At 42.5% G+C, this 23,452-nt stretch overlaps 2 protein-coding genes across 8 annotated transcripts in view; one reads left to right on the top strand and one right to left on the bottom strand.

Moving 5' to 3' along the window:
• PLAGL1 (PLAG1 like zinc finger 1) overlaps nt 1-12,107 on the top strand; it is a 50,618-nt gene extending 38,511 nt beyond the window's left edge. For 4 of the 7 annotated variants that reach the window (XM_075498894.1, XM_075498889.1, XM_075498892.1 and 1 more), the window contains 4 exons: nt 928-1,077; nt 4,590-4,709; nt 6,296-6,792; nt 7,174-10,661. In XM_075498894.1, coding sequence (XP_075355009.1) covers nt 988-1,077; nt 4,590-4,709; nt 6,296-6,792; nt 7,174-8,449 — 1,983 coding nt within the window. In that variant the 5' untranslated portion in view covers nt 928-987 and the 3' untranslated portion in view covers nt 8,450-10,661. Of the gene's footprint in view, nt 1-927; nt 1,078-4,589; nt 4,710-6,295; nt 6,793-7,173; nt 10,662-10,796 lie in introns of those variants that run through there. The other 3 variants (XR_012775277.1, XM_075498891.1, XM_075498890.1) reach the window with 3 other exon arrangements.
• ZC2HC1B (zinc finger C2HC-type containing 1B) lies at nt 12,098-22,672 on the bottom strand (the record flags this gene model as incomplete). The annotated part of the gene is made up of 7 exons (XM_075497171.1): nt 12,098-12,435; nt 15,303-15,381; nt 16,221-16,326; nt 17,070-17,194; nt 19,203-19,341; nt 20,340-20,459; nt 22,544-22,672. Coding segments are annotated over 7 exons (759 nt in total), but the record flags the coding sequence as incomplete, so codon positions are not given.
• Between the last annotated feature and the right edge of the window lie 780 nt (nt 22,673-23,452).

The following is a 23,452-nucleotide window of genomic DNA, read 5'->3' as shown; positions in this document are numbered from 1 at the left end:
ATGAATGGACTGTTTCTTCAGAAGAGGAGACCAGAGTCCCAGATTTCCTACCTGACAGCAGTAGCTGCCTTCACTTCTCCCTAGCAGCATTCTGAATATGTGACCAAACTTGTCCAACAGGCAGGTGTTTTCATCAGAAACATGACAAAGATAGATAAAATAGTTCCCAGAAGCAATGGAAATGTAACTTGTTTTGCAATTAATTGCTCACTTACGTGGTTAGTAAAACAGATACATGCTGTACTGACATGTGTTGTGCAGTTTCAGCTGTCCATGTTTGAGAGTGTATTTGCAGAAAAGCAACTGTCTTGTATGAGGTTGGGAGCGTTTGCCTCGTAGAAGCGTTCTCTTGGAAAGGAATCTAGGAAGAATGAAGTAAAGCAAAAAGAAAGGGATCTTTCTGGCACAGTTGTTAATTTGTATTTACTTTTGCATTGTTAAGGGGAAAAAGAGAAGACTATTAAAATGCCATTACATTGTATGTTACCTCTCTGGACTTATTACACACGTTATACAATTGTTCCATGCAAAATGTAGCATTAATACAGCACTAAAGTTTGAGATTATCAAGTACTCAGGAAGTACATTAAAGCATAAAGCTTATCTTTCTACCTGCCTGCACTTAGTTCTTATAATATTATCTTTATATAACATAAAAAGGATGAAATATAAACTGGAAATACATACAAAGGCCTACAGTTATTTTAGTAGCTGGGTGCCTCGGCAGGGATTCATTCTTCACTTTCTTTTGCACTTGGTATTCTTTAAGAGTGATCTGTTTTAAAGCAACTGCTATTTCAAAGGACATACGACCAAGACAGGGTAAATAACTGATAGCCATGATTCCAAGTTAAAGAAAACTAATGTGCCTCTGTACAGGACTTGGTTTTATCATGTTCTTTCTCCTGTCCTCCCCCTTTGTTTCAGGTATTGAAAGATGGAGGGAAGTACTTTCTGGACACTCCCAATGAAGACTGTGGAAACTGGATGATGTTTGTCCGGCTAGCCCGGAACCAAGAAGAACAGACTCTTGTGGCTTATCAGCACTGTGGAGAAGTCTACTTCACAACTGTTAAGGTAGTTAAACCCACATTGCTTTACCCGTCACCCAAATGGAAATTTATAGGCAAAGGTTCTGAAAGGCTAACCCTTTTACAGATGAAAGATTGATTATATTCTGCCAACTAGATGTTTATTACATACCACCTTTTATATCACTTAATCTGTCGTAAAGTAAGCAGTGTATGGAGTTTTCCAGTAAGAGGTGGTGTGTACTTGCTGTTGTGGGTAGTGACGAAACTGAGCAGAGAGAAACAGAAATACCATTCGTAATGGCGGTGTTTAAACGTGAATGTTGTAAAGTTCTTCAGTTCCAGATAGGTGCATGGTGAGATTATCTAGCATCGTTACATTCAACAGTACTTCATCCTGGAAAGAACAAACACGTTCCTTTCCTTTATTACATTTTCGGACACACGTTGTTATTCTGAGCACATTACCAAGTGCTCAGGAACAGGGTGCTAAGTAGAATCTTTACGTACTATTTTCCGCTTTCATTAAATCTGAAGACTTAACTGCAGAACTTACAATACTGCAATGTTGCCATGAAATGATCAGTTTATGTTAGAGATTCTGGACTGCATCTTTGTCTGAGGAGAGAGAACAAAGTACTCTGTATTTATAAATGGTGCTGGAACATACAGTCTTGTTTTTTGGCCACTTTCTCAGGCAAAGTTTGTTTTAATCAGAACTTACTCTTTTGTACACTTAGGAAACTGAAGTCTATATGTTGACCATTCATTGTTTTCCTTTTTTATTCTTAAGTTAATGCTTGTATATCATTGTGAACAACATTAAAAATTAAAAAAAAAGAGAGAATATTAGTCAAAAGAAGTTACTGTGCGATCAATATCCAGCATTTCAATTTCATTTCCAAGATTGGCACGCATTTGTGTGGGATAGTAGTGTTTACTTTTGTTCCTCCATTTTTGTTTCTCCACCTGCACAGTGAGAAAAATATTTACCACACAGTGATGATGTGACAGTAAGTTAATAGTGATAACATTTTACACCTTCAAAGTCTTTTATAACGGTATGAAGTATAATTGCTTTTGGATTAGTATTAAAATAATTATTTTTAAAAAAGGACATCAATGTAAAACAGCATATGCTAATCTGAGACAGTTTAGGCTGTGTTTGCGATCCTGATGCAGTCCATATCATTTGAGATTTCAATTTGATTTTAAATGCATACTATACTTGTAGAACCAACAGGATTAATAACACTATATTTGGGAAGCATGAACAAATGCTTTTCTAAGAAGTTGTAGTTATGAACTGGTAACTCACAATTTCCAGTATAACTTAAATACTATTGAACCAGCTCTCTGCTGACTTCAGCAGAACTCTGCTCATTGGCATTAATGGAGAGTTGCATCCTATATACTGACATGAAGAGTATCTTAGGATGAGGAATGTGTCTTCGAACCTTTACTGTGCTGTGTATCATAGGGAATTACTTTGGTTTTATTTCTCCTAAGTCCCAGTATCATTCATGGTACTATGGCATCCTGCAGATTTTGTCCTGGTCAGCAAAAGCGATAGCCTTTTGCTACACTTAGGCACACCCTGCTGGTCACGGTAGTGAGGCTGCCTTAGGGCTGGTTATGAAGATATTTTCTCAAGATATTTTGAATAAAATCTGTTAAGCTGGGACTAGAAGGATTGGCTCGTCTCCCCTCTGTTTTTACAAAGAGATGGGATTTCGGTGACATGAAACTGCAGCTACAAAAGCTTATATGTAAGTGGCATGCTAACAGCACTGTTAGCATACTTGCTGACCTAATGACTGCAGTCCCTAAAAATACGTGCTTTAAAAAAAGTATAGAATTATAAGGAAGTAAAAATCATCTACAGCTGCTGTCCGTGGTCACAGGGGAGCTTCACATGGGTCCTGCGATAGCTTTCTCTTATTGTCACAGGTGAGACAGAGTAAACGACAATTTGTAGTGGATTTGGCTACTGGTGTTTAATCTCAGTTTTGCTGAGATTAGAGCTTTTACCTTACTTGACTATTTCACATACTGATGCAGTTGCTCTCCCTCCAAAGTCACATTGACTAGGTCTCAGCTTCCCACGGAGGAGATAGCCACTGGTCCAGGAACGTCGGGTAGAAAGTCAGGACAGTATCATGCTGTGCAGCTGTTTGTGGGTACCAGTCTCAGGTGTCACTGGCCAAGGTCCTGGGGCATCCCCAGGCATTTGTCTCTGTGGACCTCCCCCAGGCTTGGTTTTCTCCATCTAAATAGACTGTATGCATGATGGGCCTCCTAGTTGGTGGCTCTGCCTCATGTCCTTTATTAAGTGGGGAATTCAGCACACACCATTTCTGTTTAGGCCAGGTGTTATCAAAACATACAACCAGCCCATACTGGTTGTAGTTAGCAAGCAGGCTTGTGCTTGGGAGTTCAGAAGTTCAGTTTTCGACATTATACACACAATTACCTGTCAGCATTCGCAGTCTAAGTTGTCTTTCACCTGCCATGCTTATCCAACAACAATTTTATAAAATAAGTGCATTTTAAGATGTCGCATTTTGTGGAGTAAGACTCAGATGCTCTCCTTCCAGGCTAGTTCTTTTTGGAGGCACTAGTTCAGCTTAGTTTAAATAAAACTACAAGTACAGTGCAGATTTGCTCTACCCCTATAGCAACAATGTTGTTCTTTATTACAGATGAGGAAAATTGTGTACAGGGCCAGGGAGTCATATAAATCATGACCCCAAAGTTAGTTTTCTCCTTTGCTTTGAAATAACTAATGGATCTTTAGCCAGTGAGTGTAATCACACCTCTCTTTTTCTATTTGCTGTATTATTGACTGAAAGTATTTGTCAGAGGAGGTCATAGTCCAGTCCAAGGAAAGATTTGTGCAGGCATGACTGGATGGGAGACTGCAGGTTATGGGCTCCCTTAGTCCTGTGTGGGAAGGCTTCAGTGAAAGGAGGGCAGAGGAACAATAAAGCACACGCATAGTGAGCCTGACACGTTAGAGCCAGCACGTGGAAACGCGCAAGTCTGACTTGCAGTCCATGTATTGATCAGACTCTGCACCTACGCTCTGTGAGTACGACACATCCAGGAGGCATCCGAGCAGTTGTGCATTCACGTTGCATTTTTCCTTTGCCTGTACCCTATAGTTAAGTGTTGTGTCCAGTGGGCTTCGAAATATTGAGGAATAGGCATGGGATGTTGCTTGGAAAGACTGCTGGATGTCTGGACATCACAGACAAACAGATCTCACTGAGCAAAGGTCATGAGGGCTGAGGCACTCCTCCTGCTACTGTCCCCCAAAAATCTCTGTACATATTCATTTCTGCTTTTAGAAACTGTGAAGGTGTAAAACGCTAGTGATAGTAATGCTCAAAAAGCACTTGAATCTTGAAACTAAGTTACCAGTAATTTCAACAGATTCAAAGTATGCAACTTGGGTAAGGACACAAATTGTGCACACACACCCCTGCCAATCTTCAGTATTATTTGGTATAGGAAAATTGGCACAAGTAAACATGTACTATTTTCTTCCATTCACAGCCAATTGAACCCCACACAGAATTGAAAGTATGGTATGCTGCCGATTATGCCAAATTTATGGAAGCTTCTGCAGTCTTCATTAAAGAAGAATCTGACGTCTGTCCTTTGCCTCCAGTAGCAGTAAGTACCCCTAATCTGCATTCAGGACATCAGCAGACAGTAAATTACAACTTACGTGCTTTCTCTGTTTATGTAACTCTGGTAATGCTAGAGTAGACCATAGAGTAGTAGGCTAACACAAAGCCAAGAGCGATTTTAACCAAACAGCTACTCAGAGAAAGGCTGTTCTTCCTCTCCTGTGTTTGTAATCCAATGGAGCCATTAGATATAGCCAGAAGTAAGTGGCATCCATGGGATGTGTTGGAAAGACTTAAGATTGGGATTAATTTGTAGATAACCAAGCTGTCCAGCCTCAGACTTCTTTCACCAGTTCCCCCTTGTTATGCTCTGACCAGTTGGTCAGATAATGCACTGATTATTTCAGTCTTTCCTGTGCAATCTTTTCTAATCCCAATACCTTTCCCTCTGTATGATAGTAGGAATCCTTAAACTGATAGGAAAAGTTCGTAAGTGTTGAAAACATGACTGTGAAGATTGATAACCTACGCTAGGAGGAAATGTTAAACAGGGAATATGATAGAACCATGAATTCAGAGGTGCTCCAGGAAGGGAAGTAACCCCACTGTTGCCTTTGCGTATGAGGGCTTTAGAGTATACACCAGCAAGAAGGGGTGGGAGGGCCACAGCATCGGACACAGATAAGGTAGAGGAGTGCTCTCTCTCTAAATAAAGACAGAGTGGATATAGACTCACCATGTTCTTCACAGCAAGCCAGCCCAAAAGCAAGGGAAAGTAAGGACAGTTTATGAGAAGCTTAAGTAAAATACAGAGACAGCTAAGGAACTACATGGTCATGTATTAATTGGAAGTATATTTTGTCAGTGACTGGGGTTTTTTTGTAATTGTTTTTCACTGGAATTTTTAAAATATCAATATTTAAAGTGAATTCAACTGCATCCAGTAGAGCTCTTATTTCCACAGAAATCACACTTCCAAATAATGCATTGATTGCCAAAAACTTTTATGTTTTAATGCCTCTAAGTCAGGATAGGTTTGAGATCCCCACACCTAAGATGTTTCTTATCAAGTTTAAGAAAGTCTAATGCCAAGTGACGAGCTAAATGAGGAAGTCTCTCCTGGAGGCATTGACCATTACTGTCTGGTAAAGCATGGAGTCAGCTCAAAACATAAGGAAATCCTGTACAGCTAAACTACAGTTGTGTGCAGAAACGCACCCAATTTTTGTATGGTTGCAATGGCAGATAAATTACATCAGTCTAAGGATAAAGTACAATTTGCAACTGCTTTTATGGGTAATTCCATAAAAGGAACAAATGTGGAGACTTTGAAATTCAGTAAGCACAGATGAACAAATGTGAAGGACTCGGGACTGTTACAGTAAATGCGAAACAATAACATGGAAATTGGTATTTAGCCAGCCATTTTTTTTTTCTTTCTGGTTTGTAGACTCCTAGAGAGAATCCGTTTCCAGCTGAACACCTGTGTGGTAGTACATTGAAGTAAATATCACTAAGGACAACAACAGGTCTTGGGAAAGCCCAGGAGAAGATGTAGGGTCAGTGAGAAGAATATGACCTTTCCTTAGAACGGCTAATAAGAAAGACCTGTTTCTGTTCTCATTGCAGAAAGAGCCTGTAGACCCTTGGATATGCTCCAGCTGTAGAAGCACTTTTGCAACTTTTGCTCTGCTAGAATCTCACCAGTGCATCCATAAAGACCGAGTCCTTACTACCAGGTTCAGACCACCAAATAAATTGGGACCTGTAAAAGCAAAAAACAAACTCAAAGGGAAACTGAGAGGAGCAGCATTAGGCAAAAGCATTGCTCAGTGCTACGGGACCATTTCCTGTTCCTCTGCTGCAAAGCTTAGCTGTGCCGGCTCAGGAAGCAATTGCGATGCTCTTGTGAGGTTTATACCTAAATGGAGAAATGGCCGGTCTTCACTGTTGAAGGGAAGAGAAGTGAAGCAGCCAGACAGTTACCCTTGCCGACTCTGTGGGAAGATATTTGATTCCATTGACAAGCTCACAGGCCACACTTATGCGCACAAAGGGGAGCGCCCCTACAAGTGTTCACAGCACGGATGCACAAAAGCCTTCATTTCCAAATATAAACTGCTCAGGTACAGCTCTGAAGGCACTCCTTTTCTGGTGGGTGTGTGGGGAAAAAAACAAGGACATCTTTTTCCTCTTGAGTGTCCTAGTGACAGTTAATCCCTGAGTTCAGTTTTTCTTGTCCCTGTTGTGGTAGAATTGGAGAAAACTAATCTCCCTCAGCTGCGGTGGCTACTCAAAAACATTATGTTGAGCAATTTTAGCCTGCTTTATGATTAACACCCTCCCCCCAAAAAAGTTAGGCTTTTACTAATAATCTGAGAACTTGTGAAAATGCCTTCCTTCAAGAGTGCCAGTGTTTTCAAGTCTTGAAGCTGCACTGTGTACTAGAGTGAATGTAAATGCAAATAACTTTTTTCTTTTTTTTTTTTTTTTTTTTTGTGTCTTAGGCACTCAGCCACTCATTCTCCACAGAAGTCTCACCATTGTGGCTACTGTGAAAAGACCTTTCACAGGAAAGACCATCTAAAGAATCACCTTCAGACTCATGACCCTAACAAGATGGCCTTCAAGTGTGAAGAGTGTGGCAAGAAGTACAACACCAAGCTAGGCTATAAGAGACACTTAGCTCTTCATGCGGCCACTAGTGGGGACCTTACCTGTAGGGTATGTGCCCAGGAGTTTGGCGGTACTGAAGTTTTGTTGGAACACCTCAAAAGCCATGCAGGGAAACCAACTGGCAATACCAAGGAAAAGAAACATAAGTGTGACCACTGCGAGCGTCACTTCTATACCCGTAAAGATGTGCGGCGTCACATGGTAGTTCACACAGGCTGCAAAGACTTTCTATGCCAGTTTTGTGCCCAGAGGTTTGGGCGGAAGGACCACTTGACTCGCCATACGAGGAAGACTCATCCACAAGAACTGCTGAAGAGCAGGTTGCAGAACGGTGACTCAGTGGGTCTCCTTGACCAGCTTTTTCCATTCAGGCTGAAGGAAGATGCCAGCATACTGTCCCCTTTTCCTGAAAGGGTCTCTGTGCATAATGGGATTTTGAATAGTTCAGAATCAGGGGAATACAACTGTTCACATCTTCATTCCCAGCCAAGCTTACAAACTGCTCTTCCTCTTGAACCTTCTCCTCATTTGCAAAGGATGGGCTGTGCAGACAGCCTTCCAGCTGTCCATCCCACACCATGCTCAACAGCTGTTCCTGCCAACCTGACCCTTCATCAGCCTAATAAATATGACCTTAGTTCTACCTCATTTGCAGCAGGATCCCTCAAGAATCTACCCATAAAAGTGGATGTTAAAGGTTACAATGTGCATCTTCTTGAGGACCTGCCGTTACCAGAACCTCAATCTCTCCACAAAATCAGTCTGGAAGAAGCTTCCTCAGGGCCTGTAGGGGATACTAACAAGTACCCAGTGCACAAGGAGACAGAGGCAGCAGCTGAAACTACGAGCCTACCTTTCATGGATCTCACGCATGTGATGAGCTTCTGGCAGCTCCCACCAGGTGACAACCAGAACACTACTGGGGACATCACAATGGCATTTGGTCCAGAGGAACCATCACACAGGCTGAATGGCCTCGGCCAACAGCAAGGTCTTCAGCTGGCAACTGGTGGGATGGCCATAAACCAGCTGCATCATCTTCCTCGCTCCTTTCCATCCACTACAAATTCTGTAACCTTGCCTCATTTTCACCATGCCTTCAAATAACTGTCACCATGGTAGTTTGTTTTTTTCCTTCTTTTTTTAAGACTGTGCTTCTTACTTAAATCTGTTAGGATGGGGTGGTTTTGTTTTGGTTTGGTTTGGTTTTTAAGAAAAACTACCCCAAATGTTTTCAAAGCACATTATGAACACGGTAGTTAAATTCAGGATGTTAATAAACAAGAAGCTCTATTTTTCATACTACTATTAGTTTTTTAGCATATGACAATAGTAGGACTAACATATTTCCCTCAACACTCTCCATATTTTTGTTTTTTACGTTTCACGCAAACAACTGAATAAATATCTTCAATGATAGCAAAGCATGATAACAGGCACAATAAAACTATGACTGCTGCGGTAGGAAAATAGCGTTAGGGTGAATAGGAAGAAGGGGAAATCACAGAAAAATAATTTTAGTGAGCCATAAATCACAGCAAATTTATACATGTGGCAAATGTAACAAACTATTTATCAACATCACATAGATTTCTGTTAAGCACTTAATTACTGAACTTTATGAATCTTTAATTTAAATCAGAATCATTCCAAGGTTAAATCTTACCTCCTTGTTTCACTTTTTGTAAATGAAGATCACTATTATGATTACATTTAACTAGATTTTGTTTTCTGAAACGCACTTCAGCTGGGTGCATCCCCTGCATTTTTTCCTAGGGCTGGAAATAACTACCACTTCTGCATGACTGTAAGAACCGGTATCTTGTACATAGGCAGTTTTCAGAATGGAAAGTGAATTGTCTCAAAGGTTAGAGCAAAACATTAATTTTCACTTAGAGCTGAATCTGGAAAGGTATCAGACACTGGTCTCTCTCTAGTAAAGCACTCAAGCCTTTGCTTAAATTTAAGCACATGTTATCCCATCGGGGCAACAGCTTGATTGATTTAACACTCAATAAAAAATAATGCTTCCTACCTAAGGGGCCTTTATTCACCTTTTGTTGATAAAAATGGCCTTTGTTTAGTCTGGGAAATGGTTATTAATTGTAGCCATCTGAAATGTGGATTCCTTCACGGAAAGCCAACCCTGGCCCAGGGGAGCCTGCGACCAAGCGGGACCTCTGTGGGGCCAGGGGCAGGTCCACGCACAGAAGGGTTGTGGTGGTGAGCTGACACTGGGCCTCTTCAAAGCCAGGTTATGAACCTGCCTCACAAGTATCGTCTGAAATTAGTGGGTGTGATAACAGTCAAGGCTGTTTTAATGACAGGGTTTTTGCTCAGTGGCAATGGGACAGCTACAGCTGGACTTCCAGCCTTTGTTTCTTCTAAACTAGAACCACAGGGACTTCTTTTTGGTTCCTGGGGTAAATTGTCCATGTACATTTCCAGTTTATGGTTTGTTGGTGGGACAGTCCTGTCGCCTGATGCATGAACTAACAGAAATTGCAAAAATCACATCTCCCAGTAGATTACATTATTAAAAACAAAACAAAACAAAACAAAAACTCTTCACAATTTACTTTCTTGCCTAACCCACAGTTATTAAAAAAAAATCCTGTTTTTAGTGGATGATGCAGTTACTAGTGGATTCTGTTGCAACTAAAACAGACACAGAATTTCTGAATCTGAGTAAATTCTCAAACCCCGAAAGCTGCTCTTCTATTAAATCCAAAGAGGGTTAATAGTACCTAATGATCATTACAAATATAGCATGAAGTAAGTGTGTTCTCCCCCATTAATCACAGGGATATTTCCAGACAACTTCAAATGAAAAATTTTTTAAATGATTGCTGTTTTGCTGTTAATAAACTACGCTGACATTGTACAACTACAGCAATCCAAATGTTCTTATGTCATCAGTACTTGGATTAAAGAAAGGTTGTATTATTGCAGTTCATGCGAGAAATGTTCTTCAGATACACTGTTGAGGGGTATTTTTTGTTATGCAAAAAATTTTCATAAGGCAAACTAGAAGGAATTTTAAGATCATTCTTGTAATGACAACAGCAGGAGGAAGAGCAGGTGCTGCAGAGTCATGCCCAGTTAGAATTATTTAAATTACAAGTTCCAGAGTAGGGAAAAGATTGCAAACAATGTTGCATGCACATTCTACAGCTAGGCTCGTATTTTCATCCGGACTTGGAAAGGTGTGTATATATTCACTTACTGCATTGTTTTGCTTGTTCATGCAAATTGTATTCACTTGGCTTCAGCCAAGCTCATGTATTTAAAAAAAAAAAAAAACACAAAAAAAAAACAACCCACAAATTTTGTAGCACTGCCTGATCATATACTGTTAATACAGACATTTTGTCATTTTGGTTTGTGCTTCTATAAGAGGTGTAACTAATTACTGAAATACTTGTCTGTCTTTGAATTAAAATGTGATCTTAAGAAGAAAACGTTACGCAAACACTGAGCGAGACTGGTGCCCACGTTCTTTGAGCTGCCAAGAGAGGTGCTGCTGCCTGACCTCAGCCTCTTCTGAAACGTGGAAAGATGCGTTGGTGAGAGATGCTTATCGTATGTAACTACAGGTTAAAGACCACGTCTCATTCAAGTAAAAAGAAAATAACCACTTTTGATATTAAAACGCTTAAAAAGCACACGGAGATGGCATCTACAAGTAAAACAGAAGCAAACCTTAAATGTGTAACACTGCAGCTTTGACCCTTCAGTCCATTCAAATTTCTTTTTCCAGAGTCTTGACATCATAAATGTAGAGGAAGCTGATGATGTCCCACCACGAAGGAAGGCAAGTTATTTCAAAAGGTTGTGTTTGCAGAAAAATTGTTTTAAAATTCTCACAACTTGGGAGATACCCCCGAGTCATCTAGTACTTAAAGTAGGGCTGGACTTTCTCATAGCTTTTGTTAGGGGGACTTCCGTGAGCATTTTTGAGAGGCCAGCAGTAGCTGAGGCTCATGAATGCTTTGTTTCTTTGAGCTCAAATTGCTCAAATTCTTTGAGCTCAGTGGACCTGCCTGGTGTGGGCCTGAATATTGCATTTCTGAAAGAGCAATAGTTTGGGTTTGGTGGGATTCAGATCACAGGCAAGGCAGTGCTAAAGGAGAGGTGTGGTGACAGCAGCAAGTCCTCGCCAGCTCTCCCGGGGCTTACCTCTGGTGACCGAGAGGATGGGGCTGCAGTGGGTGGGCAGGTGTGATTTCAGGCGGTGACGGTGGAGAAGGGAGCAAGAGCTGCAGGACATCTGTCTGGTGGCACTTGCCTTTGGCTCGTGCAGGGCTGCGACAGCGCTGGTGTGGGGAGAGGTGGCCCTGCACACGCCGGCGGTGCGGTGGAGGAAGAAGGCAGCCCCACCAGTGCCCGGTCTTCCCTCCTCTCCGGCACAGCCCGTTCCTCCTCCAAATGGGAGAGGAGGATGCAAGGGCAGAGAGGTGGTGTGGGGAAGGTAGGATAGACCCTGGCACAGCAGTTGAGAGAACAGAAAGATCTGACCCAGTTCAAGCACTGGCCCTCCTTGGAGATCTTAGGATATTTTACCTCGCATCATAGTAGAGATAAAAATACTCTTTTTTTCTGAACGCTGCTTGGAAAGCTGTAGAAGCAGAGTGATACGTGCCAACTAAACAACAAAATTATTATAACCAAGTGGTACCATAAAATAGAGAAACTTAGTAAACATTTGGTCTCATAGAAAAGATGTACTCTTTATTGAAAAATAAGGAAGCCATGTAAACCTGCTGAAATAATGTTAAGGAGCTAAAATTATACTACATAGAACAAAAGACTCTGCATCCTCCATGTAAACAACTATTTCTAGTGCTCATTTCCCATCCCCTATAAGAAACTACGTTAATTTCTTACTCCTTTGGTTTTATTTACCACCCATTTCTGGTGGGACTCTCCATTTTCTTAACCAATGAGTTGCTGTTAATTCCTGGGAGTTTTTCCCAGCCAGTCTGAAATAGGATGGTAAGTTCCGTACATTAATGATTGATTCATCTTTCTGTTAGCAGAATTTTGAAGTACTCTTCTTCAAAACACCATTCCTGTCCTGATAATTATGTTTTCTATAAGACACGGGAAAATGATCTGTGACATCAATACCAAATAGCTCTACACACAGATAGAAAATAGCAGTGTGAGGGGGAAACAAATGCAGTAAAACTTGCTCTAACTTTTAAGGGTTCATTTATTTGGTTGTAAAAGAAAGCAGTTGTGATAATGTTGCACAGGATAATCTGGTATGGGCGGGTTTTTCCCCCCCTTCTTCCTGGGTTGAAAAAAAGGCTCAGAAACACTGCTTTAATATATTTGGGCTAATTTCATGCCCGTTGTTTCTAAGACAGACTAGCTGTAGGAGTTACACTTGTTTCAGTGTCATCCTTTCTATATTTATCTAGTCACTATTAGCTACAGCCTAAGTAGAGTTTAATTAAACTCTGTAAAGTCTGGTATTTATTATTGCTGTGTCCAACTACTTTTCATCTTAATTTACTCTATAAAATGGGCAAGAACATTCCGTATGGATTTTAATTGAAAGCCTTATTGGGAACTGTTGGGCTAAAAAAAACCCAGCCCAACATACTGCAACATTGAAGGTTTATGCAAGGTGATCCAAGGCTGGTAATAAATCAGGTGGCCAAAAAATAAGGGGATATGCCTCCATGACATCTCTGTCTTGCCAATCAATTTCTAAAAGCAATTGAAGTTTTTAATGGGAGAATGAGATTTGGTTTTAATTAGTCTGAACTTGAAGTGCTTTGAAGCTGATGCACAGCTTACACGGCCATTTATCACTTACCAATCACTACCATTTATCATTTATTGTTTACTGGAAGAGTCTATTAAATATATACAAAAACCATCCAAAATGTTCATTCGTCTTGTTCAATATATCAAAGCAAAGCATTAGGGGAAAAAAAAAAATCATGATGTTGGATCTTCCTACATTTTCTTGAAACCATTGAATGAACCACTGGTAACATCCATCTCCTTTTAGGCAATCAGTTAATTAAATTTGGCAACAGATATACAAATAATCTCACAACTTTAAAAAGGGCAGCATAATAAACTGTGTAGCCTAAGGGGAAAAAAAAGGACAAAAAAAAAAAAAAAGACAGTGAATTTCAGTTTGCTTATTTTATTGAATGTGGTAGCTGTAGCACTTGGAGTGGAAGAGGTGCTGGCAAATTGTGTTGCTTAAGGTCTTCCCTAATGCTTCAGAAGAAAACCTTAACACATCCTTGCCGACCAGCCACTCTATCTTCTGTTGCGCATTTGCCGTCTGAAAGCAGCAACAAGCCATATACTTGTCATTTGCATAGAAACAGCTTTTATGTTTTACTCCATTTTATGTAAGAAAATTAAACCTCGATCCCTGGGAAGGTGATGGAGCAGCTCATCCTGGAAACCATTTCCAGACACTTTAAGGATGAGAACATTTATTTGCACCGCTCGAAGGCAGTTTCTCATGTCTGCTTTCTCAGCTAAAAAGCACTCTTGCTTCACACTGAAACTGATCTCTCGCTGGCCCAAAGTGCTCTGTAAAGCACCTGGCAAAGCTCAAGTTTTACAGAAAATGCAGGCGCAGTTTCCAACAGCCCAGCATCCGCAACCTCACCCAGGCCAGTCACTTCCACAGTTCCCAGGGACGTACAGGACTCTCTCCTGTATTTTGGACACTAGTGTGGATGTCTGTCCTGGGGACCTGCTGGAGGCACCGGCTGTCCCAAGCCTCTGTAAACTGGCTGCAACTACAACCCTGGCAATACCTGGACTTGCCAGTGTCCCTAGGGAAAGAGGTGTCTCCTCCCCAAGCCTGTCAAGCGTTCAGTAGCTAAACCTTGAGAATGGTGATGGTATCAATAAATCCCTGTTGGTGGTCTGCAAGACCCTGCATGATAACCAGAAGAGTTACACTGTTAACACAGCCACAGGTTATTTGTGGAGTGGAGAACAACAGATGAGACCACTGGGTACTGTCAACAGGTTTTCCTGGAACGGGCAAAGTCAAGGAGACAGGTAGAGTTGATGATGGCACTGTGGACTGAACACTCCCATGCTCATTGCGGACTTCCCCACAGTTGAAGGTACTTAGCCACTGACCAGCAGCAATCAAGGACAGCAAAACTCCACATAGAAGAACTCTACAAAGACTTTGAACGTGAGTCTCTGCAACAGACTGTTTTGTGCACATTACTGTTCATCCCATGCTCCAGGCACTCACTTACAAGCTCATCTCTCAGGCTCAAAATACCTTGCCAGCTACAGGGAATCTGTCTTGGCCACATTTCCTGCCAGGATCTCATATTCTGCAGTCGTACGCATCTCACAGGGGTGCAAGATGCCGATCATCTGAGCATCCCCTTGCACAACAGCACCACAACCACCTTAAGCAGGGGCTGGAAGGCCTTCCTGCTGCTCTGACATGGCTCTGCATGGCCCGAGATGGGAACAACACTGACTGCATGGTCTGAAGAGCAGAAGCACCAAACATCATGGTCTGGGAAAGTAAACATTGAGGAGAAGGAAGAACCTCCGCACCGTCATCCTGACATAGTGATTATTGAAATGGATGCTGGCATCTTCCTCACTCGGACAACGGAAGCACATCGTGAGAGCACAAGACCTGCTGGAGAGGTTTGCATTATCGAGCAGCAAATCCTCTCAAGACGCCTGTTACGGCAGAACACAGTCACTGCCTACTTGAGATGGAGCTGCTCCAAACCAAAGAACATTTAACACCAAAATGAATATTCTCAGCAGCCTATACTGGGGACATGAGGAGCTCTGCAAAAGTTTTCAGAGCAATTGATTGCTTCAGTTAATACAAAGAAGTTCATACTGCAAGCACTGCAACAGGATATTGTATATACACGAAAGCAAACAAGGTCCTTTTATGTTATAATGTTGAAATAAAAAAAATGTTTCTTACCCAGACTCTCCTGAAGATTTTTTTCCAGTAGATACACCCAAAGATTTTCTGGTTTTCTGCAGTGTTCCTGGAGAGGTCTCTGCAGATCATTATTTAAAAAATGTATTGGCCATAAAAAATTATAACCTACATAAATTCAGTATAAAACCCAGAAATGTAGGGATCAAAGATACTGATACAAAGAGCAGTATGTATTATCATGCACAGGTTATACTACAAATAACCATTAAAATAAGTTTATAAAATATCTTCTAAACATAGACTGAGTACGGGTCATGATTACTGGTAGCAATGGGTGCTAGCAAACATATTATATGGTATCCTGCTTAGAGGGAACTGTTCTAGGGATGTGGTGGTGTTAATTTTAAGGTTGAATCAACAGGGGGAAAGTCATATGGAACAAACAACATACAAAGCTTGATGCTTCATCTAAATGTACTTAAGAAAAGTTAAAGATGGAATAAATCTTAACATTGAAGATTAAAGGTTATGGAGTCCTTTATGGGACAGAAGGAACCTCACACCCAGACTGCGTATTTTCGGTCTATCTAGAGACATCTGTTTGAGGACCTCTAACTGAAAAGGCTAAGAAGCCCCTCCTGAGAACCCACATGAAAACCTCTGTGTATACACTCGGCACAACGGATCAGGATAAAGACTTGGAAAGCCATTCAATATCAACGACATCCACTTGGAAATTTTTTACTCTTCTCATTTCTAACAAGTGTTGTACGGAAATGATTTTAGGATTTCATGTCAAGACCTGGACTTGGGAAAAAAAAAAAATTCACACTTCATTATTCTATCAGAGAACTGGATTCCAAAGCCTAGGATCTGCTTTAAAAATGCCGCCCCCCACCTCAAATACACCAGAGTTTGTTATAAGAAAACATAAATATGGCTAAATGAACTCCTTACCTGGCCTAGGTTTGTCTGTGTTGGCACCTTCTTCTACTCTCTTCTGAAGCGATAACACAGCAGTTGTTAAGGTTGGGGGTTTTCTCTGAGTCACTGGTTGCTTGCCCTAGTAAAAGAAGATGCACAATCCACACAACTCTAGCAGGGAACTCACAGAGCCTGGTGACAACTCTCCAAATCGCCGTTGAAGCAGTGCTAGGAAGAAAAAGGAAAAAGGTGCACCCCCTCCCACTTGGAAGGCACTTTTCCTGCCGAAAATAGGTAAAAGAGGAATAAGATTTTTCAAACACCTTTAAAAGAAAGAAAAAAAAAAGGAAAGAAAATCAGTACTCTCCTAAAGGAACTGTTTACATTTTTTTTTTCTATAATAAAATAGGAGCTTACTTCAAGACACAGCCAATTAGCTCCACTTTTCTGATTCCCCAAAGGGGCTTAGCCCTTTGGCCTTGTGTCTAGCGACTAGGGAGTAAATCAGCTATACATTTGCAGGGAACAGCAAGCCTGCAAACAGCAGGGAGCCCTAACGATCAGGAAGAGCTTTCTCTGGATATTGCAAAAGCTGCCATGTTTCTGCTTCCCTACGGCTCTTACCCTGGAATCCAATCACAGAAGAGTCTGAAGAAATTGTCCAACTTTTTCGTACTATCGTATTCTGTCACTTTTTATATCGGGCAAAGGGCTCCAGTTTCGGGGAACTCCTAGCTGATGTTCAGCATGTATCTTGTCTTAAGAATTTACCAACTTCCCTGGAGTCATAAGTTTTACATTAATATAGGTCTTTACTCGCCATAAACTACAGTTTGGCAGATCTGCCTCCAGGACAAGACAAGCGTGACTGTGTTTGCTTACCAAAGGCTGTCCGGTGGTCTTTGCAGCAAAGGCACGGCGAGCAGCTTGTTCCTCACAAAACTTCATGTGCCTCTCTGCTGCAGCCTCATTAAACCTTCGTGAGCAGTGTGGACACTGAATATAGTCTGATCATGAGAAAGGAACAACTCATGTCACAATTTATATACTACAGGAGAAGAATCGCCGTGCTTTACTGGAGCACTCAAGATGTAGTTCAAAACCTGGCTCCATCAGCAGGTGACCATGGTGAGTTCCCATGAGCGCCCAAACTTAGGCGAACTACAAAAACCTCCTCTAGAAAAGCACGTGGGATCCCAAAATACATGCTTACGGTATTAACCCAGCAAACAGTAACTGCCTTCAGAAATAAATCCCTGGGCATTAATAAAAGCAGATTTTATTATCTTTGTCCTATTCCCACACCCAACCTCACAATTAACATATCTGCAGAAAAAGCAGTATTTAGAAATTCCTCGAGTAGTCTAAACCAATGATTTTAAGACTACTTTTAAAGATTGGTCATTAAGACTGATAGCTGTTTTCACAAAATCCATTTCCTTTAGACATTGACAAAATACTGCCCTGCCAGCTGAGGCTCATGCAAGAGCCAGGTTTCTGGGTGTGAAGCAGCATCGTGGAGAACACACGGCAGCGCTTCCTGGAGTGGGTTTTGACAGTGTTAGAGTCCTGATTCTGCTAAAAGCTGTTCAGCCACATTTATCACTGGTGCAATCCTACTAATTTCAATGAATGGTTGGCGTTCGGGGTCAACGCAGTCACATTCAGCCCTCGCGCTGCCCTCGCTGTCCTCAGACCCTTCCTCCCCACCCGTTGCCTTTTACAAAAGCAGCCCAAGTGTCCTTATCGTAATATTACAGATATGGGATCTTTACAAATCATTTCTCCCAGTAACAGCCCAGAAAAGGTGGCCCAAGCAGCCACCAAAAGCCAGCCCCAGACCAGCAGCTTGGGCAAAATCATTCTGAAGACAGGAGGGGAGGACGAGACAGGGCAGACGCCTGGCTTTGGGGGGGCTTGCAGGGGCACCTGGCACTTCAGGGGAGAATGGGGAGCTTTGGACTCTATTTGGAGGAGGAGAGGGAATGGGAATATCTCTCTCTCCTCCCCACAATCCATGTGCTTTCTCTCCAGTCCTGTAGCATAGGATATACATCCTCACTAGGCCCCTCAGCAATTTGTCTTTCCTAAAAAGCAGTTCTCCAATTCCTTTCTCCACAACTACAGCAGCTCTCGCACAACTCTTTCCTCCAAGAGGGGGAAGGAAAGGGAGGTGTCTGCTTTTAGGGTCGGTAGAGTCAGACAAGAAATAACAGAGTCATTAAAGAACTCAGCAGTGGAAATTCAGAGAGGCGCTTGACCCCAATCAAGGAAGGAAGATGTGTCCTGCTGCTTATACTGCGTGGCTGTCATCTAGAAGAGGAGAAAGGCTGGAATCATGGCAGCTGGTTTTGCTATCAGTGACAAATTCCTGCTCTGGAAGCGAGCCCGGAGAGCCCCCCCTTCCCCCTCCCACCCTCCTAGCTCCACTGAGACCCTTTCCAAGATTGCTCCCACGTTTCATAAATCACATATCATGAGCAATACTGGCTGTATGTGCGTCTTTTTGCATCCGTAACTTCTAACACAGTGAGCTCTGTGCAGAGACCACAGCTGGTATCAGTGGTAAACCAGACCCATCTTCTTCTCACTGACTTCCCCTAACTACCCAGGAGGAGGGGACAGTGGAAAAGCCATCACACGGGAGCGGGGAAGCCCGCGTGCACTACAGTTGGTTTGAATGGTGAGGGGATGTATTTCACCCTCTGTTATACCCTGGTACAGCCTGCGCTAGACCACAGGCACCCCGACGCTCCTCCCAAAGCACTGTCTAACATCAGACCCCAAACCTGCTGCCTTTAAAGGTACAGTGAGTTTTCTCTTCCTCCCCGCCACCTCTGTATCGCACTCCTACTCAACTTAAGCCAAGAAATACAGCTGAAAATTAGACAGTACGGAGGGAATTAACGTTCACATTGTGTTGTGCCGGGGGGTGCAAAACTGAAGGCCAGCTGCGGATAATAAGAGGTCACTGCTTTACCAAAGATGGGTAATAAGATAAAATAGACCACAAACCTGGATTGATGCTTGGTGGGGGAGGAGGTGGAAGAGGGCGGCCCTCCTTCAGAGCTTTTGTGACTTGCTTGGCTGATTGAATAGCATTAATAAAATCCTCGTGGTGCTGCCTCCAGTTAGATTTCTTCCCTGGCTGTTTCTGTAATGGAAATAAAGGAAGACACAAACTATATTTCTCCCTTGCAAGGGACAGAGAAAAATCTTAGAGTGAGGGTTCTTCCTTTCTGAGGGAAAGGAAAAACGTTACAAACAAAAGAAATTTGCTGTTTTTGAAAGGCACAGGAAAGCTGATTTAGCCCTTTGCCATCTATTGACAGCACCAGAAGATGGATAAAAGAACAATGCCCTCCAACAAAACGCTCTGGTCGTGGCAGACCAAAGGGCGCTTAAGAGGGAAAAGAAAAGACGCTATGACCAACGCCTTCCCTTCTCCTCCACTTGTCAGATACTTCTTCTTGCTCTAAACCTTTGTGCACTTCTGTTTCTTTCCACAACTGATTTTAAAGGACATTTTACAACAGCAGGCTGCATGGATACCAAATCAGCAGTGATGTGGCATCTCTAGGTAAAATTATGCACATGCACGTCCATGTGCATTCCCCTCTTCCCCAACAATACATGAAAAAAAAACTTCTTCCAGTAAGAGCTTAGGCCTCTTCCCCTCCAGCTCTGTAAATAAGTTCAATTTAAATACATTTTTAAACCCTTGAGTTCAATAGCAGTGAATCTCCGTAGTTTCATCCGTGGAAGATTTGGGGCTGTTGACAGCCCTCAGGTTCAACCTGGGGTATTCATGCACCAACCATCTTGGATCACGCTCTCTTTCAGATTTAAGTGAAAAGGAAGCTGTCAGAGACTCGCGTAGTCTTTACAATACATACGTGAACATTTCCTAGAAGAGCAGAGACACTTACGCGCCCCGAGTAGCGATGACACCTACTGGTTTGGCTTCTGAACCGAGAAATATTCTTGAACACTAGCAGCACAGGGAGGGGGAGGAAAGAATTTGGCAGCGAGTCAAGCACATATGTGAGACTCATCCACAACATCCAGGCTTTGTCCCCGGAGTAAACAATAGCGTTACTGAATGAAAGACTTCATATGGAGATAACACACGTGCTTCAATTTTAAGTATACCTTTTGTGGGGGCTGCTTCTTCACCGTGGTTATTTCTGTTCCCTGCAGTCTCTGTTTCAAAGAGCTGAAGGGCTTGCGCTTCTTGTTGAAGACTTTCTTGCATATTGGATCATGTCTCAGCTGGGATGCGAAGAAAGAGAGTAATTTATGGGTTGAAGTCATGCTTTGTTAATGATGCTCCCTTACTCAGGCTTTAAAATTACTCCTATTTAGGAGCAGGGAGCTGAAGCAGTATTTATTTTGGGTTCAATTTAACTCCTGCAGGAGTTCAGCAAAACTTTAAAAAGCTGTCCAAGTACAGCTGCAGTGCGACACAAATAAGAAATAGAAGCCATTTCCAGTTTGTTCTGCTCAGGGACGTGCTGGAGGCCAGGACAAATAACAACTTGCAGAGAATAACAGAGCGGGTCTGTGAACAGGAACAGTCCCCTTAGACTCCCCCCCTCCCCTCCTCCAAGTTGGTTTCCTTGCTTTCTCGGTGAAGAGGGGGAACAGACGGATCCCGTTCAAGGGGCTGATATTTACAGTATCAGTTCTCCGAGTTTAGAGAAGTATTCCAGCCGGCGGGCTCCCTGACAAACAGCAGCACCGTCCCTCCCCTCAGCACCACTGAAACAGCGACAGCCCCAGGCTGAAAGGGAGCAGCCGCTCACCCGCACACGTATCCGAGGGGTAGCACCTGCACCTGGCAGCACGGGGAAACGCTAGGTAGGGGGATATCCAGTGCTGAATCTGTGGAAGAGCCACACCTTACAACAAAGGAGGTTTTAAGATTCAGAAGCGTCTCGGATTTTAGTGTTGACCTCACTCTTCTGCAACAGGATGGCCGGTCCCCTTTGCGAGGGACTCCGTGAAAGCGAGGGCCGAGCTACGTCCTCGCTCTTGCGCTGTGGATCACACCTATTTGAGCCCATCCATAGCTGGTAAATTAAAGACTCCATTCCTGTCTTCCTTTGCTTACTCCCCCTGTCCTGTTCTCCGGTATTCTTCTTGATCTTCTCATTAATTTCTCTATGCCATCCACTCTCTTCCCATACGAGTTAAGCAGCTGCCTGAGCAAGGCATTTTGGTTACAGCTCAGCTGGGCCAAGAAGCACCTCGTTCTACCACAACACACATTTCTACATTCTCATTTCCCTTTGAAACTTTCTACTCATGTGCTTCAGGTCCTTATCTTCTGTTCCTAGACATTTTTGACAGCAAACTTGAGAGGAGGATTCCTCTGCAGGACCAAGAGGGCAGCAGATACCTGCGCCTTGCTCACCGAGGAGCACACCAGTCCTGCATGGTCGGGGCACGGACAGGCGTTACAGGACTTGCATCTCACGCTAGTCATAGTGACAAGATTCCCGCCTCCCCAAAAATATAGATAACTGTCTTTTCAAATGATTTTGCTAAATTAAACCATCATGTTCTTCACGTATCTGATCTGAGATACCGAATGTCGAGCTACTAACATGGTGTAGTTCCACCTGCATCTCAGTGCTCACAGTTACTCAGCTTTCAGTGTATTTTTCTTGTCTTTTTTTTTTTTCCTAAATCAGTTTTTAGTTCTATGGTGGGGCCGCTCTGATTTGCCACAGAGCCACGGGATCAGTAATGCAAACTGAGGAGGGGAGGGGTGCGTGCAGAACCCCCCCTTGCAGAAAAACCCCGCAGTTGGGTTGTGCCAGGCAAACTGTGCAGCCACCCATTTAGTTTGTAATCCAGGGATCAGGGAGGTCAGGGGGAATCTTTTCATTCACTTCAGCAGGCTTTGGAACAGAGCCTGATGCCCGCATTATGCTGTCAAAGGGGCTGCTTATCAGATGGTTTATTAGTCTGTTTTTCCCAGGAAGCCTGAAATAACAAGTTCTGCCTAGAAACCTGGAACACAAAGGAAGCTTCAGGTTAGTAATTTATGTCTCGCCAAGAGATAATACGTTATTTTAAATGTAATATATAGTAAACATCTGTTTTTGGACAAGCAGGTAAATTAAGATAGTGCAAGACTGCAGATTAAGTCACAATATTTCTATGAGCATTAATTCTCTAATCAAATTCACTAATGAAAGCAGTTATTAGATCATTTGCTCTTTAAAACATGTGTTCAACCCATTTCTCTAGTAGCAGCCACCTCCTTCTTCCCCAGTGCTCACCACCCCTTTCAGCTAAACTCATTGACATTGCCATTAAAAAAGAAAAAAAAAAAAGTTTTGTTTTACCAGAACATCTTGTGCAAAATGTCTTCCACAGGTTGTACAAGGAGCCAGATCCTGACTTTGGGCAGCTGTGTAAAATTCAAACCATGCAAGAGTCTCAGTTACACAGTACAGGACAGGTTGGCTACGGCAGAGTCAGCGCTTGGACCGAGCCCTCGCTGAAACGGTATTTTGTTGTCAGAAAGGGACGCCTACACTCATGTGCCAGGGCTCCCTTTCGCAGAACTACCTTATTTATCTTGCTCCTATGAAGCACAAGCTCTCCTTTGCTATGATGGATAGCTTTTTGTTTTCCACATGACTGCTCAGGTATGTCCTTTCACAATGACATCTCGGTTGGGCGAGGAGATGATGGAAGAGTACTCAAAGTCATCGCTGCCTAAATTCAGGGAGGGAGGGAGGCTGGAAAGCAAGAGCAGGCGGTCTGCACCCAGATTCATTCCATTTCATTTGTGAGTCATCAGCCCGGTAAGGGCTCAGGGTAAACCGTCGCTATTCCAGAGCGTAGCAGGTGGCACACTAAGTGTGACACAGTCGTCATTCTGAAGACAGAAGGTGTCCATGATGTGCTAAACAGCATTGCAAAATGATCCTACTTTGTAGATGTCAAATTTGTGGGGAAATTTTTTTTTTGATTTAAATCAGTAATTTTTAAAAAAATAAAAAGGTTTTTTCAGTTACGTGGAAAGTAGTTTTAAAGCCTTTCTGACTCCCATGGCAGTCACATACTCTCGTTTCAGAGCAGGGACATTACTCGTATTGAACAAAAACAGCCTTTAGGAAAACTTGAACAATAACAAAGAGCCCTTTTCATGAGACTTGTAACTACAGAGGGAAAGACTTCTCATTTAAGTGTGCCTTACCTGCTCTTGCTGAAACAAAAGAACTCCTTGTTTTGCTGAGGAGAAGCAG

The sequence above is a fragment of the Mycteria americana genome, chromosome 3, assembly GCF_035582795.1.
Source record: "Mycteria americana isolate JAX WOST 10 ecotype Jacksonville Zoo and Gardens chromosome 3, USCA_MyAme_1.0, whole genome shotgun sequence".
Lineage (NCBI taxonomy): Eukaryota > Metazoa > Chordata > Aves > Ciconiiformes > Ciconiidae > Mycteria > Mycteria americana.
This window is presented reverse-complemented; position numbering and strand designations above follow the sequence as displayed.